Here is a 15,979-nt window from a genome sequence, read left to right as displayed (position 1 = left end):
GAATGTTTTAAGTCTTAATGATTATCTGAAAAGATTTTGTAAACTTGAACACAATCTTTAATTTTGTCATTTCCAAATAGGATATGTCAATGGCATGATGAGCCAAAATTTTGAGGGGCTAAGCATGGCATCTAGAGCAAAATTTCTGCCTCAAAAAGTTGAAAGCGATTGAAGCGAGCACAATTTTTCACCCTTATACTATTAGAAAAGCTAATTTTGTGATATATTGTGACAATATGTTCAGAAAATGAAATCAATTTCCTTTTATGTGTTTATTCTTGGTGGTGGAACTTCTTGTCTCGCTCTTTTTTTCGGGGGGGGGGGGGTCCTGTTATTTATTAAACAGGCAAGAAAGAGGAATGGGAAGAGAGATAGAGAGGAGAAGGGGGGACTGGTTTGGCAGAAAATACTACAAAATCAGTTAATATGTAGATTGACAAAACAAAATAATAAAGAAAAGCTACTTATTTTAATCATATGGTTTGACAGTGAATTTCATTTCACTAGTTTCACGGAAATAAACAAAACTGACAAGATTCCTAAAAATGACTCGTTTTCAGGTCAGCATTTGAACATTTCAACTTGTGCTTTGTGCTCTCTTGCCCCCCCCCCCCCGAAAAATTCTCTGTAGGAAAAAAATGCTTATTTTCCAAAATCAAAAATACCTTTTTTTCCCAAATTAAATATGCCCTTTTTAAAAAAGAAATACATTTTTTTATAGTAAAACATGATACATTTTAGGTTACAAAATCACCAAATTTTTGGATCGCGCTCGGACGCATAAATTATTTAAAGTAAGGTTCTCTTTCTGTTCCTGTTCACACACAAAAAAAACGCTAAGAATGTCCAGTTTGCAGCGGGTTGGAATTATCAAATTTGTAAATTTTGGAGCTCGCGCTTAGCGCTCGCATAATTTGATTGGTGAAATAAGTATCCTATTTATGAGTCACTGAATGTAGTCAAGAACAGCTTCCTTTCTGGTCAATAAAGATTTAAGCTCACGCTCAATTCTTTAGTAAGATGCACATCTTTTTCATGATTACAATAACAGCTCAGAATATTTCATTTTCATTTCTTATTACACGAAATGTCAAGAAGTTTGAGCTTGTGATTTGTGCTGGCAACATCTCGCAAGGCTGCCCTTTTAACAGTGATTATCGCAATAATTGACCAAAAATCGAGTTTTACAACTTCAGAATTGATTTGTTTTTTTCAAAACCGCTTGCTCGCTATGCTTTCTTGCAGAAAAGTAAAGCCTAAGTCAAAATATCTGTCCTATCAATTAGAAATCACCTAAAAAGGCTTTGCTGAACTGAAATTCTACAAAACACACAACTTCTTCATGCAGTTGTTAATCTCATTTGAAAATATCTGTTTGCACTAAATGCTATTTTTTTTAGCTTTGACCCCTCCCCCAAACAAAAATATGTTCTGCCTCTCCTGTCTCAGGGAGTAGAGAAAGACATATGTTGAGATTGGTCATGCCAGGATCAGATCACCTTGGTAATAATAATATAATCAATGCAATGTAAATCACCTAGAAAAATAATTAAATGAACAAAGGTAACTATATCATATTTTAGTAACATATGTCTAAATCTATCATGAAATTATTTTCATTTATGTACAAGGGTCAAAATTTTCACTCGCTCACACCTTTTATACACTTTGTCTTGTGCGTCATGTCTGCCGCCTAAGAATTGTTGTTCCATTGTTACATATATTGAAAGTTTGAAAATGCCTTGGCCTTGGCCTTAGCCTTGAGGTTTTCAGGCCTTGGCCTTGGCCTTGGGTTTCCATGCCTTGGCCTCAGCCTTGGTTATTGAAGCCTTGGCCTTGGGTATTAAAGCCTTGGCCTCGGCCTTGGAGGTTTGAGCCTTGACTACAACACTGACTGATAGATGTGATAAAAGAGGCAATTTAAGTGAAAAATATACTAAAGTAATGGGGAGAGTTGTTCGCAAGTGACATCACACATCTTTGTCGCATTGCCAATTTGAGGATCTTCATAGCATTAGTGATCACAATATTCAAATGCTCATAACTTTCTCACAATTTGTCTGATTTTTCTAAAACTTTTGTTGATCTGTTTCTTTGATTTTTCTCTTTTCACACAAGCTATCTTGTTCCAAAGGTTTCATTCTCCTTTAAGTTTCCATTAATCTACAAGCACCGGCAATGCTCTCTTGAGCACCATCTGTATTTCTATAAGAAACTCAACCAAACTTTCATCAACTCCTCATCATGGGTTTAAACTACAAGCCAGAAAATGAGCCATTGGGAAAGGAGAGGATAATAAATTTTGGTCCAGGTTATGGCATGATGGCAGCCATTTCTGTATGGCAATCATATAAAGATGTCGTGAAACAAAATTTGAGAGTCAGTAATGGTGATACTCGTCAGAAACTGTTGGCTATGACATACCTCATCAGAAGACATGTCACTCCTGCTCTCTAGATCTGGTCCGATGAGAACCTCTTCTCCTGATTCATATCTACCACCTGAAATAATAATATTCATAAGGTTGCTGATCATCTAGATGCCTATTCAACACACTACATTGTATATCAACCCAGCTTCAGCTGCTAAAAGCGCATGGTGCATTCTACAGTACGATGTGGATCAATTTTGTGCTGAAAGAAATCATGCCATGGATGGGATTCGAACCCACGACCTTCTGTTTCAAAGGCGAGAGTCACAACCGTCAGACCCCAATGCTCCATAAATGGAAATGAAAGGTGATTTTAACAAATTTACTTGGACTGCTACAATGCCAGTTGTGGTAACAATCGGAAAATGAGTTCGAACAGAATCCAATGAAATGACGCCTAAAGTGTTTGAATAAAAATTACGCACAGAATGATTTTGGTAGAACTGTGTAATTGCTGATAAATTGACAAAACAAACATGGCAATCTAGCCAGATGTTGGGTCATTTTCCAAGCAATATTAATACACTGTCCCACATGTGCTTCTCTGTGTTGGAAATCAATCAGTGTGGTTATCTTTCAGCTTACATTTCATGATTTCACAGAGTTAGATTTATTCAAATTAAATCCGGTGGGTGTTTCATAAAGCTCTTGGTAAAGTTACGAACGACTTTACGCACAACTGGAACCTGTTCTTAGGTCATAACTCATTTTACATAGGGATATGACATAGCACAAGAAAGGATCACCAGTCATGCATACAGTCATTCGTATCTTAAGAACAGCTTTATGAAACACTCACCAGATCTAGATCTACAATGATATCGAGACAATTAACCTTGATTTTAGTGAGTTCCTCATGAAATCAGTGTTTACTGCAACTACTTTCCTTCAGCTTTAAGCCTGACACACATTACACAATCTGTTTGCTATTCGATTGCAAAGTCTTAAAGGGGGGGGGGGGGGTGAACTGTGTGTGGTCTCTCATTGACTCTGTGTTTAATACATAGTCTTAAAATATACATTTTCAGATATCTACTAATACTACAGGGAATAAATTGACCTATAATAGCATTTGTATAAAGAAACAAAAATGTTTTGAGAGGAAAAGTAATTGTTTTGCTACTTAGTAACATAATCATTGTGGTATAAATGTTTTGAGTAGTTAATTAGCATGTTATCATTCAAGTGGGTCTATATTACTAGACTACACTAGCATTATGGGTCAGGAAACTGGCCAGGTATGAGTAGTTGGACTCGAGATGGCGCTATTGGTTTGTATCTGCTTTAAGAATCACATTTCTGAAATGGTATGAATATATCATTATCGAAATTCAATTTCAAGGACACCTACATGTATATGAATGAATAAAATCAAATTCCATATAGTAGGGCTATCAGAGAAATCTGTGATTTAAAAGCCGATTTGGACTTTACTCCTAACAAGTAATAATTTTTAAAATGTTTTCTCAGATTCTGGGCATTGTTCCAAACGTAATTTAACTGCTTATTCTCACCATCTCTTTCTCGGATGCTACTAATGTCTGTCAGTTGAGTGGGCGTGGCTGGCTTGGGTGCTTGGTGCCGTGGTAACAGACTACCATTCAGATCCAGGGTCTTGGGTCTCTTAGGTGTTGTGCCCCCTAAGGAAAGAAAATGTGTAATAACCAATGGAACCAATAGGGATATTACTTTTTTTATAATCCCTATTCATTCTACTATTCCTAATAAAGTAATTTACGCTATAAATAATTATATTCCCCAAACTTAGAACCTTGCGATAAGATTGGCAAAAGTCAATCACTTGATAAACTGTAGTCTCCCCATCAAGCATCACTTGAAATGTGTTTCACTGATGGCTTCAGCACACAGGGTCATAAGTCATTATGAATTATTTTGAAAACATGTGAAATAAAAGGTCCCTGCCACTCAATTACTTTTGTTCCATCTTCTTCTCCATTATATGCAGTGATAACGTGAGATCTAGGCCGTGTTTATGCTTCCACTTTTCAGGCCAGAATCAGCGTTTCCAAACATGATTAGTCCAAAACACGGTTGCATCCATGCTTACTTTCATTTAAACGCTGTTTCAAAAACGCTGATCATAAACTCACAAAAAAGGTGCGTTTGTAAACGTCGTTTGACCAGATTCAGGCTTTCTGGGGAAGTATAAACAGAACCACGATCGTAAACGTGTTTAAATGATGTCATTTGGTACATGCTTCGGGTGAGATGAAAATTCGCGGGCAAATACAGTCGTATTGCTCCATGTTATCTCCACGTAATAACAACAATCGGAAAAAAACTTTTGAAAAAAGGCGCGCCCAATTTGACCAGCTGGAGATCATGATTTGCTCTGAAAAGTTAAGCATAAACAGCACCCCCAGAACCACGTTTACGATCGGCATTTTGAATCGACGTTTGAAACTGCTGATTCTGTCCTCGCAATGGAAGCATAAACACACCCCTAGATGCATGCAAGACTAAAAGATATAGTATTGAGAATGTCCAAGTAGCTTCCTATGACAAAATATCAACTGCAAGAGATTATATCGGACCTTGAGGAGACACGTAATCTACATTAGATGTACTTACTTGATGCTTTCAGAGCGCCAGTAACTGTTTCACTGTAACAAAAACAACCAAAATTAATATATATATATATATGTTACAATTTGGGAAACTCCAATGAAGTAAAAGAAGAACATGGATGTTTGTATTTTAAGGACAAATGAGGTATATCAATACAAAAAACAATAATTTACATGATTCTTTGTAAGAAAATTATCAGAATTCATAATCATAAAACAAATATAACTTAAAATATGACTCCTCTGTGATCCTAACATACCCAAATAAGGTTTTAATGACTAAGCTGCAGTGAACACCATTTTTTATAAAAGGAAGAGACAGGGAAGAAAAAAAATATATTTGCAATTAGATCAGTCGTGAGAGAAATGGCAAATTTCTCCGTCTCTACAGAAAGGATGTACGCCCAATGCTACAGTGTACCAGGAAACTCACAACAAAAATGTCAGTACTGAAGAGCCACTTGAAGATTCAGACACAGTAGGCTAATGTTCAAGGAACAGAGCAGGCAGCTGCCATGTATCAGGGTTTTTTCTGCTAACATCCAACTGCCACTTACCGGTAAGCAGAAATTAACCAGGTGGGTGTTTCATGAAGCTGTTCGTAAGTTAAGAGCAACTTTAAGAACGATTGGTGATCCTTTCTTGTGGTAAATATTATACACCAAAATGTTCACTGGTGATGGTTATGCACGTGTCACCAGTCGTTCTTAAAGTTGCTCTTTACTTAAGCGCAGCTTTATGAAATGGCCCCCAGGTTAAATTGTTGGTTGAGAAGAATGTGTCATTAAACTTTGCCAATGACCACATCTCGACATTAAAGCACAGTAGTCTGCAGGCACAGACCCTGATTGAAACTTGGATCAACCAGTGGATCTTCATAAAAGACTAGCTCATTTCAAATTTGCTGCTTTAATGTCGGACCTTCAGGTCACAAATCAATGTACATGTAGGCTGTGTATTCAGAGCTGACGACAGACGACGGACGCCACGGCATAAGCTAAAAATTACAGTATATTTACGACTTCATACATTTACCTCCCAGAATGTATGTAATGATACCACGAGTTCAATATGTTATTTATACCAATTATTTTTGTACATTTGCAAATGTTTTTATACTTGTTTTTATCGTGTAATCCACAAGACACTACGGCAAATTACAACCGGCTGATGTGATGTCAAGCCAGGCAGGCCCTCACTCACAAATTATACATTTCAGGAACAAACTCTTACAATAATATTTTAATTATCTCATTATGTTCCTCAAGGGCCTAGAGTCAGATTTCTTTTTCAAGATTTCTTCAATGAAATGACTAATAGTATTCAAAATTGCTTGCCTCTTGTGATGTCACCGGAGCATTGCAACCAATTCTTCCCAAAACCAGGAAAGAAAACTGGGGTCCTTTCTACAGCTCATTTCAAGAAATCAGCTTGGTTTTAAAGCATTTCATATGCTTAACTTGCTTTTATATTCAATTTCCCTTCAACATATACCAAATTCAGCCAGTTTTTCTCAACATGTCTATTTTAGCAGGACTTTTATTCAACTTATATTTTTGTGAAAGGCCTCCAGAGCATACCTGAGAGTCGATGGCACTTGATTACTACCATAGAAATCCCAGATGAAGATAGCATCCCCCACAGAGACAACGTTCATTCCATCCGGTGTGAACAGGACCTGTCTAATCACATCTGAATGACCAATGAAAACCTGTATGGATAAGGTAGAGTTCACACACACACAAAACAAACACTGATTAAGTTGAAAGTATAATGAAAAAGAAAATGATAGTGACAACAGTCCTTTGTGCAGTACATACTATGATGCATTACTGCTTCGATACATGTACATTTTATTAGAATAATAACAACAATATCTGCATGATAATCATTAATAACCATTGTAAAGATTCTCCACATATATCACAAAATTTCCACATTAAGCTAAAAAATATATATATACATGTATGAAAATTATAAGAAAATATAGGAAAGAAAAGATTAATAGGGAAAATGAATGTTTTTTAATTCTTTCATTATGAAACCTCAGGTTGGACACAAAGCCTTGATGGCACTGACTCACACAAGAATAAGACCTTGGGAGTGTTTCATAAAGCAACTTGTAACTTGGTGATTTTCACTAGCAAATTTGCTCTGAGCCAATCAGATACACGGATTTCAGTAGCTTATAACATCTGCCAGTAAAAATCACTGACTATTTGAAATACTCCCAGTAAAGAACACATTTATACAGCATGACTTCCTCTCTCACTTTAAAAAATCATCAGATCGAGACTTTGAAAGTGAAAAAGAGGGGGAGTATCAAAAATATCATTTTAAAATTTACCTGAAAATTAAGATCCAACCTCATGTGGTAGTCCCACACCTTGATAACCTTGTCACCCGCTGTAGCCATGTGTCTGCAGTCTTCACACACATCTAAACCAGTCAAGCCAGACCGATGAATACTGGAAACCTGCATAAAGACACAGAATATAAAATGAATTTGAGAAGCACAGTACTTCACAAACCATCAGTTTCATGACATCATTTGGATCAAATTCAGTGATATCAATTTTGATGTGCAGTAATAGGTGTTGTGGCTCTGTGGATAAGTCCCCAGACTTTGAACAAGGTCCTGGGTTCAAGTCTCACTGCAGCAATCGCATCCTTTGACAAGGTGTTTATATATGTTTGCCACTCTCAATCTGGGGGTAGTTGGTATTTGGCAGGAAAGAATTTCTTGAACATTCAAGTGACTTATCATGGTAGCCACACGATTGCTAGGGTAATAGTTAAGGTATACATTGCATTGAGCAAAATAAAACATGATGCATCTTATGATCATTATCATAAATTCATACATTTTCTATTGACATATCAATGAACATGTTCTCATGATGATAAATTATCAATACTTGACCAACTCATGAAGTGAAGTCGTAAAGGATAATATGGGGGTCAGACCTACAAAAAGGTTGATTAATTTTTGTAATTGCCAAATTTTCGGCATTACTCCTATTTGTTTAAGATCAGTATGCTCGATCTGTAATGAAAATCATAAGATCAGTATGCTCGATCTGTATGAAAATCATAAGTCAGAAAAAATTGGAACCAGTGGGATTCGAACCTGCCATCTACTGCTTTCCGGGCAGCGACTCAACCACCAGGCTATTCTGATTTACGGTTAAGCCACGATGAACTGGAATTCAAATACCCCCGATCCTCTTCTTTCTGACTTGATTTTCATACAGATCGAGCATACTGATCTTATGATTTTCATACAGATCGAGCATACTGATCTTATGATTTTCATTACAGATCGAGCATACTGATCTTAAACAAATAGGAGTAATGCCGAAAATTTGTTAAACAAATTATAATCTCCTCCTATAAAAGCCTCTTAATTTACTATGATTAATTTTTGTAATTGCCCAAGTTCTGATGAGCTTCAAATCTATAACAGCCCGTTTTTCTTTTCTTGTTTTCTCATCCCACTCACCTTATTAATCAGCCTTCCATTGTTGGCATCCAGCCTCAGCAGGTTATTTTCTGACGTAGCAACAAGGAGCTGCTTGGTCTTGGCCGGAGGGAAGTGAACACGTCGGGCCATGTCGAGACCGGACGTTTCTCTGTCGGCTGTTATCGACGAGATATCGATTCTAAGCACCTTTGCGTGGTTGAAGAAAGGATGAGCAACAAAAGAAGACGTGATAGACAGAAAGAAAAGATAGTACCATTGTTATTTAAATTATAATGTAATACATCATGCCATGGTCTTGACAGTGAAGGGCAATTAAATAGTCTGCTTCATAATTGGAATACATTTGTCGCATAAAATTATCAGTTTTAGTCAAAATCATATTTCTTTTGAAAAAAAAGCTAGAGGACCCTGTTTCATAAATTTGCAAACAAGAGAAAGCTCTGAATAATATCTCCAACCTAATATCAGTCAATCGATGGCACAATTTCAGTAGTTTTTGAAAGCAGGTTCAATAGCTTCCAAGGGTATCCATGGAATTTTCACTTGATTAAACTCTCGGGCCAAGCCAGGTAAACACAGTAGTAGATTTTAGTTATGACAAATGTATCAACTTGCAAAGAAACTAAATTTGTCACATGGATACATTTTCACTCACACACACACACCACAAAAAAGAATGCAAACTGTAATCTGTTCCACATTGACAGGATATTTTACCTCATCAAGTGTTCTGGCATCAGCGACAGTGACGGTGAATTCTGACGGTCCAACAAACGCTAGCCTCCTCCCATCAGGACTAAGGGACAGAGCGCTGGGACAGTACGCATCACCCTTGGCAACCATATTACCCAGAATCCTTATGGTGCTGTAGCTGTCGTCCGATACGTCGTACAGGGCCAGCATGCCCAGTGAGGAGGCAGAGTAGAGGTGGCGATCGTCCGGAGAGTACAGCAACCCGGTGACCTTTCCCTTGAGGTCACTACAAGTTTAAATTCGGTTTAAAAAACACAATTAAACACATGATCCAAAGAACCAAATTGAACACATTAACAATAAATCAACAATCCAGTGCTCGGAACTTGATAGATTCTCAAGGTATAATGCGCAGCTGAAGTTAAATAAAGAGCATAAACGGAATCGAGGAGGGGGGGGGGTGTTTCATGGAGAATATTGAATTTGCTCTTAGCCATGACATGCAAGGATTTGCAGTAGTTTATAATAATAATAATAATAACAATACTACATGTAATATATATGGTTCATAATGCCCTAAATCGAGCTGCAACATCTATAGATTTTACATTGTATAACACAGCAGTGATACTTAAATTATTGAAACCTTGTTTAAACATATATCTCATCTAATGTATTCTACAGAACATGCCACGTTGAACACAAGGCAAAAGGAAAAAAAATGTTTGTGTGTTATAACCCTTTGACAGTTGGCTGATTGCCCGCAACTTACCAGCAAGGCTTTCAAGGAACAATGTGAAGGGACTTAAAAAAAAAAGGTTCAAACAACACACACACACAGAAAACAACAAAAAGTAATCATCATGTTTCCCCTGCAATGGCAAACAAAACCCTCTTTTTTGGGGGGGGGGGGAGGGGGAGCTAACTTGCCTCAGCTCTGCAACGAGACTGGTCGATGAGATACTGAAGATGCGAACCAAACCGTTGTCGAACCCACAGGCAACGCAGTAGAGGGATGGATGGTAGGCAATGGTACAGGGGGTGTCCTTAGGGGCATGGAAGTCATACAGCTGAAAGAGTAAAGATAAGATTCTGAATGTGCATGTCTACGATAATGAGGCGTGATAGCTCAGTTGGCAGAGCAAGGGTGTTGCAATCCGATGACCTGGTTTGGAATACCACTTGGTGCGCTAGTGACATTTGGTAAGGCATTCCTCCTCATTAAGAGGTCCCTTGGAGACATTATGCATTGATGTCATTGCGCTGCCATCTTAGAGACTGATGCCGTTGCCTTGCATGCATTGGTAACTGGCAGACAAATGACAAATACCTTTACACATATCTATATCTCCTCCAAGGGGATTGGTACTATGAGATCAGGTGATAATTATGCATAAGGTATATTGTGACATAATGCATTTGCATTGATCTCAAGAAATTATCACAGTGATTAAAAACTCCAATTTTACTTCATGATTTGAACATGCAATTATGATCTTGATAGCTATGATGGTGTGGTCCTCAGAGACGGTAGCCATCTGTCTTCGTAGGGGATCTAGAGCCACTGCCAGGATGCTGGAGAGATGTTGTCTATTTTCACTTAGCAGTACAATCAAATAACCATACTACACCAACCTGTTGCAGAGTATCAAGATCCCAGATCCTGATGGTGTGGTCATTACAGACGGTAGCCATCTGCCTCCTCAGGGGATCTAGAGCCACTGCCAGGATGCTAGAGACGTGGGATCTCATCTTTGTTTAGCAGAACAATCAAATAACCATACTACATCAACCTGTCGCAGAGTATCAAGATCCCAGATCCTGATGGTGTGGTCCTCAGAGACGGTAGCCATCTGCCTCCGCAGGGGATCTAGAGCAACTGCCAGGATGCTGGAGACATGGGATCTCATTGTTATTTAGCAGTACAATCATATAATCATACTACACTAACCTGTTGCAGAGTATCAAGATCCCAGATCCTGATGGTGTGGTCCTCAGAGACGGTAGCCATCTGCCTCCTCAGGGGATCTAGAGCAACTGCCAGGATGCTGGAGACGTGGGATCTCATCAGCGTAGTGTACTTGCGAGAGGAGACATCAAGGACACCAAAGTTACCGGTGGCAGTGCCGGCCAGGATGCGAAGGCCATCGGGGGATATAGAGACGGCTGTGACTGGACCCTCATGTTCTGTAGGAGCACATGATATTGATGATATTTAACTTCTGTATAGTGCTTGATACATCAAAACAACGTCTCTCAAGTGCTTTACAGTTATATCAGTATGTCGCTCATCAGATCCTGACTTGCCTGTACATGATGTATGCACTTTCTCCACTATTCTTCTTCAAATTTGAAATGGATTTTAGATGTTTTTAATGAGAATTTGACATAATTTGAATGAAATGAATAAACACAAGCACATAAGCATGTATCCCATGAGCGTGATCTGACCAATGCACTGATGTGCTATATACTACAACACACATCTAGGAATTTAAGAACAACTTTTCGTCACCTGCTTCCATGAAGACACTCTTGAAGTCCAAGGGCCAGATCCGCAGGACACCATCTTCTGACCCCGTCACACAGAAGGCACTGTTCACTGACATAGCATTGATAGCTATACCCGCACCTACACAACAGAGAGACAGACAGAGAGACAGAAAGAGAGGGAGAGACATAAAAAGAGAAAGAGAGAAGATATAGAGACAGACTATGTTTGAGTTCTGGTATAGAATCAAACATACATCAGAATGCTTATTTAAAACAAAAAAAAATGTTAATTGAAATTATTAATGCTATAAATTTTCATTCATTTCATTACCACATGCTTTAACTGGAGTAGCTAACACAGGAAACAGAATGTAGGACCACAATATAAACATAAGGGCATTTTTCAGTAATTTTTCTGATCTTAATTTGCTCATTACTCAAATTACACATCTTCCTGAAAAATCGTTTGGCAGATATTATTTATAGTTTTTATAATTCTGTGCAAAATTTGCTCAATTCCTTAACAATTTACATGTATTTTCGGATGCAACCAGTTTACCTTCAATATAAAAGTCCATTCATAACCGAAATCCACCCTATCAAGTTTGTTTTCTATAGTCCTTTCTATAACACTTCAACGGATAAGCGAAAGAACATCTGGCAATTCTGATCAGTAACATATGTTCATATCTAACAAAACACATACATGCATGTCTGATGTGAAATTTTATGGCTCCATTATACATGTATAACATCCTATTGAAGCATGAAGTGTTATATAGCTCACTTTAAAGGGGAAATTCACCCTAAAGAAAACTTTGTTGTAAAAAGAGCAGAAAAAATAGTAAAAATTATTGGTGAAGGTTTGAGGAAAATCCGTTAAAGAGTAAGAAAGTTATTAGAGTTTAAAATTCTGGATTTGTGACGTCATAAACGAGCAGCTGCCCCATGTGTTATGTAATATAAAATGTATGAAATTCAAATTTTGTATGGTTCCTGACTTAATTTTATTTTCTTTTCATGATCGGGTGTGAAAAGATTTGTCTATTGATATACAAAAGTTACAGTGAAAACCATTTTCAATTTTCTGAGAAAATGACATTTCATTGATTTTTTACCATTCGCTATGTAGGAATGCTGCTCGCATATGACGTCACAAATCAAATAATTGAAATTCTAATAACTTTTTAATTATTTGATGAATTTTTCTCAAACCTTCGGCAATATTTTTCATTATTTTTTCTGCTATTTTTACAATAAACTTTTTGTCAGGGTGAACTTCCCCTTTAAGATGTTTACCAAATTTTAACGGATGTGACAAATACCTGTTCGAAATGTTCCTTTTTCTTTGACATGCTTGCCAACAGGGAGTAATCGTCTGATATGAGCTACGCAAACCCTTGCATAGTCTACCTCAAATATATGCCCAGACCTTGTACATGCATACCTACAAAAAAAGAATGATGCAATAGGGAATATGAAACAAGAATCAGAAACAGAGAATTACAAACAGGATTTCATGGCATATAATGGCCCGTATTCTGAAGTCGGGTTTTAAACTCAGGTTTAAAGTTGTGGTTTAAGTATGGACAGCCAATCGTTACATAATCACTTACAGGACAGATATACTTCAGCTCCTTCGGCTCTTAAATCATTCATAACTGTGTAAGAAGTATAGATAGATGATTGTCTTCACCATCGATGAATCAGGAAAGAGCACAGTCAACATAAGAAACATACAACTTAATTAAAATTTTGATACTTTTGGCTTCCCATACTTAAACCACAACTTTAAACCTGAGTTTAAGTTAAACCCAACTTCGGAATACGGGCCAATGAGTTTAATCAATGCTGGAGTCTGACAATATTATGAAATCTATACTAACTATGTTTACAATGATATGTTTCAAAATGTCACATTTTGGAAAATTCCCAGTCCTTACAATGTTCCTTAAAATATATTTTTAAAAATCATTACTATAATATTTTTCAAAATGTCACATTTGGAAATTTCATGCAGTCTTTATGACATTCCTTGCAATACATTTAAGAAAATTATTTTTCATTCCATCATATTTTGAAAAATTTATAGTCCATATAATGATTTTCTTTGCAATGTAGCCAAGAAAATTGCTCCAACTGGAGTTTATTAGAATGTAAAAAAATAAAATATCAGGAAAAAATCATACAACATTTATTCTCCAAACCAGACATATATCAATGAAAGAAATGAGGAATAAGGTAAAATAAAATGAAACAATGCTCTCAACAAAGTCCACCCTCATGAACTTACGCGACTTTGTCTGCTGGTTCCATTCCCGGCGTAGAGGGCGCTTCAAAGCAGACATCGGTAAACTCAGCGACCGTCACCTGTCCAAGATTAACAGGGGCAGAGCGAAGACTGCCATTCCTTACTCGCCAAACCCTTACATTGTCTCTACCACAGGATATCATTCTATCGAGGAGAGCGATTCATGAAATGACAATTACAATTATCTCAAAGGCTCACATTCCAAAGTCTGGTTTAAATTTGATAGGCCCTCTGAGTGAAAATAATTGGAAGCCCAAAATTTCAAATTGCATTTTCACTATATGTTTTCTGTCTCAACTTGGCTCATACCTCATATTTTGAAGATGAAGATAACTATTTCAGTGTTTACTCCAAATAAGTTAGGATAGATTTGAGTTCCAAATGAGCTGACAAATTGAGAGATACCTGTCAAAACTGGCTATCCATAGTTAAACCACATTTAGACCAGAGTTTAGATTAAGCCCGAGTCAAGAGTATATCCCATATTGGATGGCTCTAAATGGAATACCAGAAATATTCCAAGAGTTTGGGCAAATATTCAATGAATTGCAAATGGGTGGAATATTGGCCGTAACAAGTGGAATATTTCTGGTATTCAATGGAATAAAGTCATTCAATATAAGCATTATCATCTTATCCCACCCCCCCCCAAAAAAAAAAGAGGGAGAAATTTGATTGAACAAGTCATATCAGTTATCACATTATGGCATCATCGCTTTATTAGGATCAATTTTGTCGTTGACATGCGACTTACGTGTAGTTCATCATGACATCAGTGAGTGTCATTGTGCTCTATGCTGCGCATCACATTGCTTTCATTGTTGTAAGATGTATATTGTATATTTCATGTATTCGCGCGTGTGCACTATACTGTTGAATATGGTCTCATACTCAACAGCAAATTTTGTACAGGAGCCTACAGGATAATCTTCAGATTTCGGTTATTCTAGGGATACGCTCTCATACTGCACAGGCAATTGATGCAGACCAAAATATGTGTTTTTAATGTATCGCTACAACACTATATATAGATGATAATACATTATGACAAGTATTTGCAAGGTCACTAGCAAAGAACTGATTAAAGTGGTCTAATATATTGTTAAACCTGGATATTTTAAGCACACATACTGTATAATAAATGATCAAACTTTAATAAGTAGAAGCAAAATTAATATAAGTTAAATGATGAATGTTTGGATATTTGTAGTAATTCATTAAGGTAGGGAGCAATACATGAAACAAATAGTGACTTTCACTGACAGGTGTTATAAGCTACTGAAATCCTTGCAGCTGATTGGCTCAGAGCACTGAGATTTGTCAGTGAAAATAACCGACAGGATGGACTGTTAAGAAGTATATTAAAGATAAAAGAAAGTAGTTGCATCAAACAATTATTTCATGAGGAAGCCTTTAAAATCAAGGCTAATTGCCACAATATTATCATAGATCTAGATCTGGAACATTTTTGTGAAATCAGTAAATATTAGGTGAAATGATAATTCTGATGATCACTGACACAAAAAGGCATATGTGGGAGTGTATTAATACTACTTGGAAAAATACCCAACATTTTATGGAATTCAGTGCTTATTTTGCTCATTTCTCTGCAATGCACATATTTACCGAGAGTCGTTTGGCACATATTTTGTATTCATACATACAAACACTTGGCTGGTCATTTTAATGGATTCTGTTTGAACTCAGTTTCAAATCGTTTCCACACTGGGGCCTGTTGCATAAAACTTTTTACCTGAGAAAACTCTGGTAAAAACTGAAAACTAAGGTTAGTTTGATTTCTGCCGTTGACTTTAACACAGGGCAAAAACTCTGGTAAAAACCAACCTGAGTTTACTCAGGTAAAAAGTTTCATGCAACGGGCCCCTGAAGCCTGTTGCATAAAACTTTTTACCTGAGAAAACTCTGATAAAAACTGAAAACCAAGATTAGTTTGATTTCTGCCATTGACTTTAACACAG

At 37.0% G+C, this 15,979-nt stretch overlaps 1 protein-coding gene across 1 annotated transcript in view; it reads right to left on the bottom strand.

Moving 5' to 3' along the window:
* LOC121423357 (WD repeat-containing protein 90-like) overlaps positions 1-15,979 on the bottom strand; it is a 62,181-nt gene that overhangs the window by 18,896 nt on the left and 27,306 nt on the right. Inside the window, exons 14-25 of the mRNA XM_041618712.1 lie at positions 13,983-14,144; positions 13,015-13,136; positions 11,712-11,828; positions 11,148-11,383; positions 10,127-10,266; positions 9,221-9,482; positions 8,522-8,689; positions 7,367-7,495; positions 6,600-6,730; positions 5,024-5,055; positions 3,946-4,071; positions 2,425-2,501 (exon numbers count right to left, since the gene is read on the bottom strand). Coding sequence (XP_041474646.1) covers positions 2,425-2,501; positions 3,946-4,071; positions 5,024-5,055; positions 6,600-6,730; positions 7,367-7,495; positions 8,522-8,689; positions 9,221-9,482; positions 10,127-10,266; positions 11,148-11,383; positions 11,712-11,828; positions 13,015-13,136; positions 13,983-14,144 — 1,702 coding nt within the window. The remainder of the gene's footprint in view (positions 1-2,424; positions 2,502-3,945; positions 4,072-5,023; positions 5,056-6,599; positions 6,731-7,366; positions 7,496-8,521; positions 8,690-9,220; positions 9,483-10,126; positions 10,267-11,147; positions 11,384-11,711; positions 11,829-13,014; positions 13,137-13,982; positions 14,145-15,979) is intronic.

Source organism: Lytechinus variegatus, chromosome 10, assembly GCF_018143015.1.
Source record: "Lytechinus variegatus isolate NC3 chromosome 10, Lvar_3.0, whole genome shotgun sequence".
Taxonomy (NCBI): domain Eukaryota; kingdom Metazoa; phylum Echinodermata; class Echinoidea; order Temnopleuroida; family Toxopneustidae; genus Lytechinus; species Lytechinus variegatus.
Note: the sequence above shows the minus strand (reverse complement) of the source record. Positions and strands in the feature narration are given on the sequence as shown.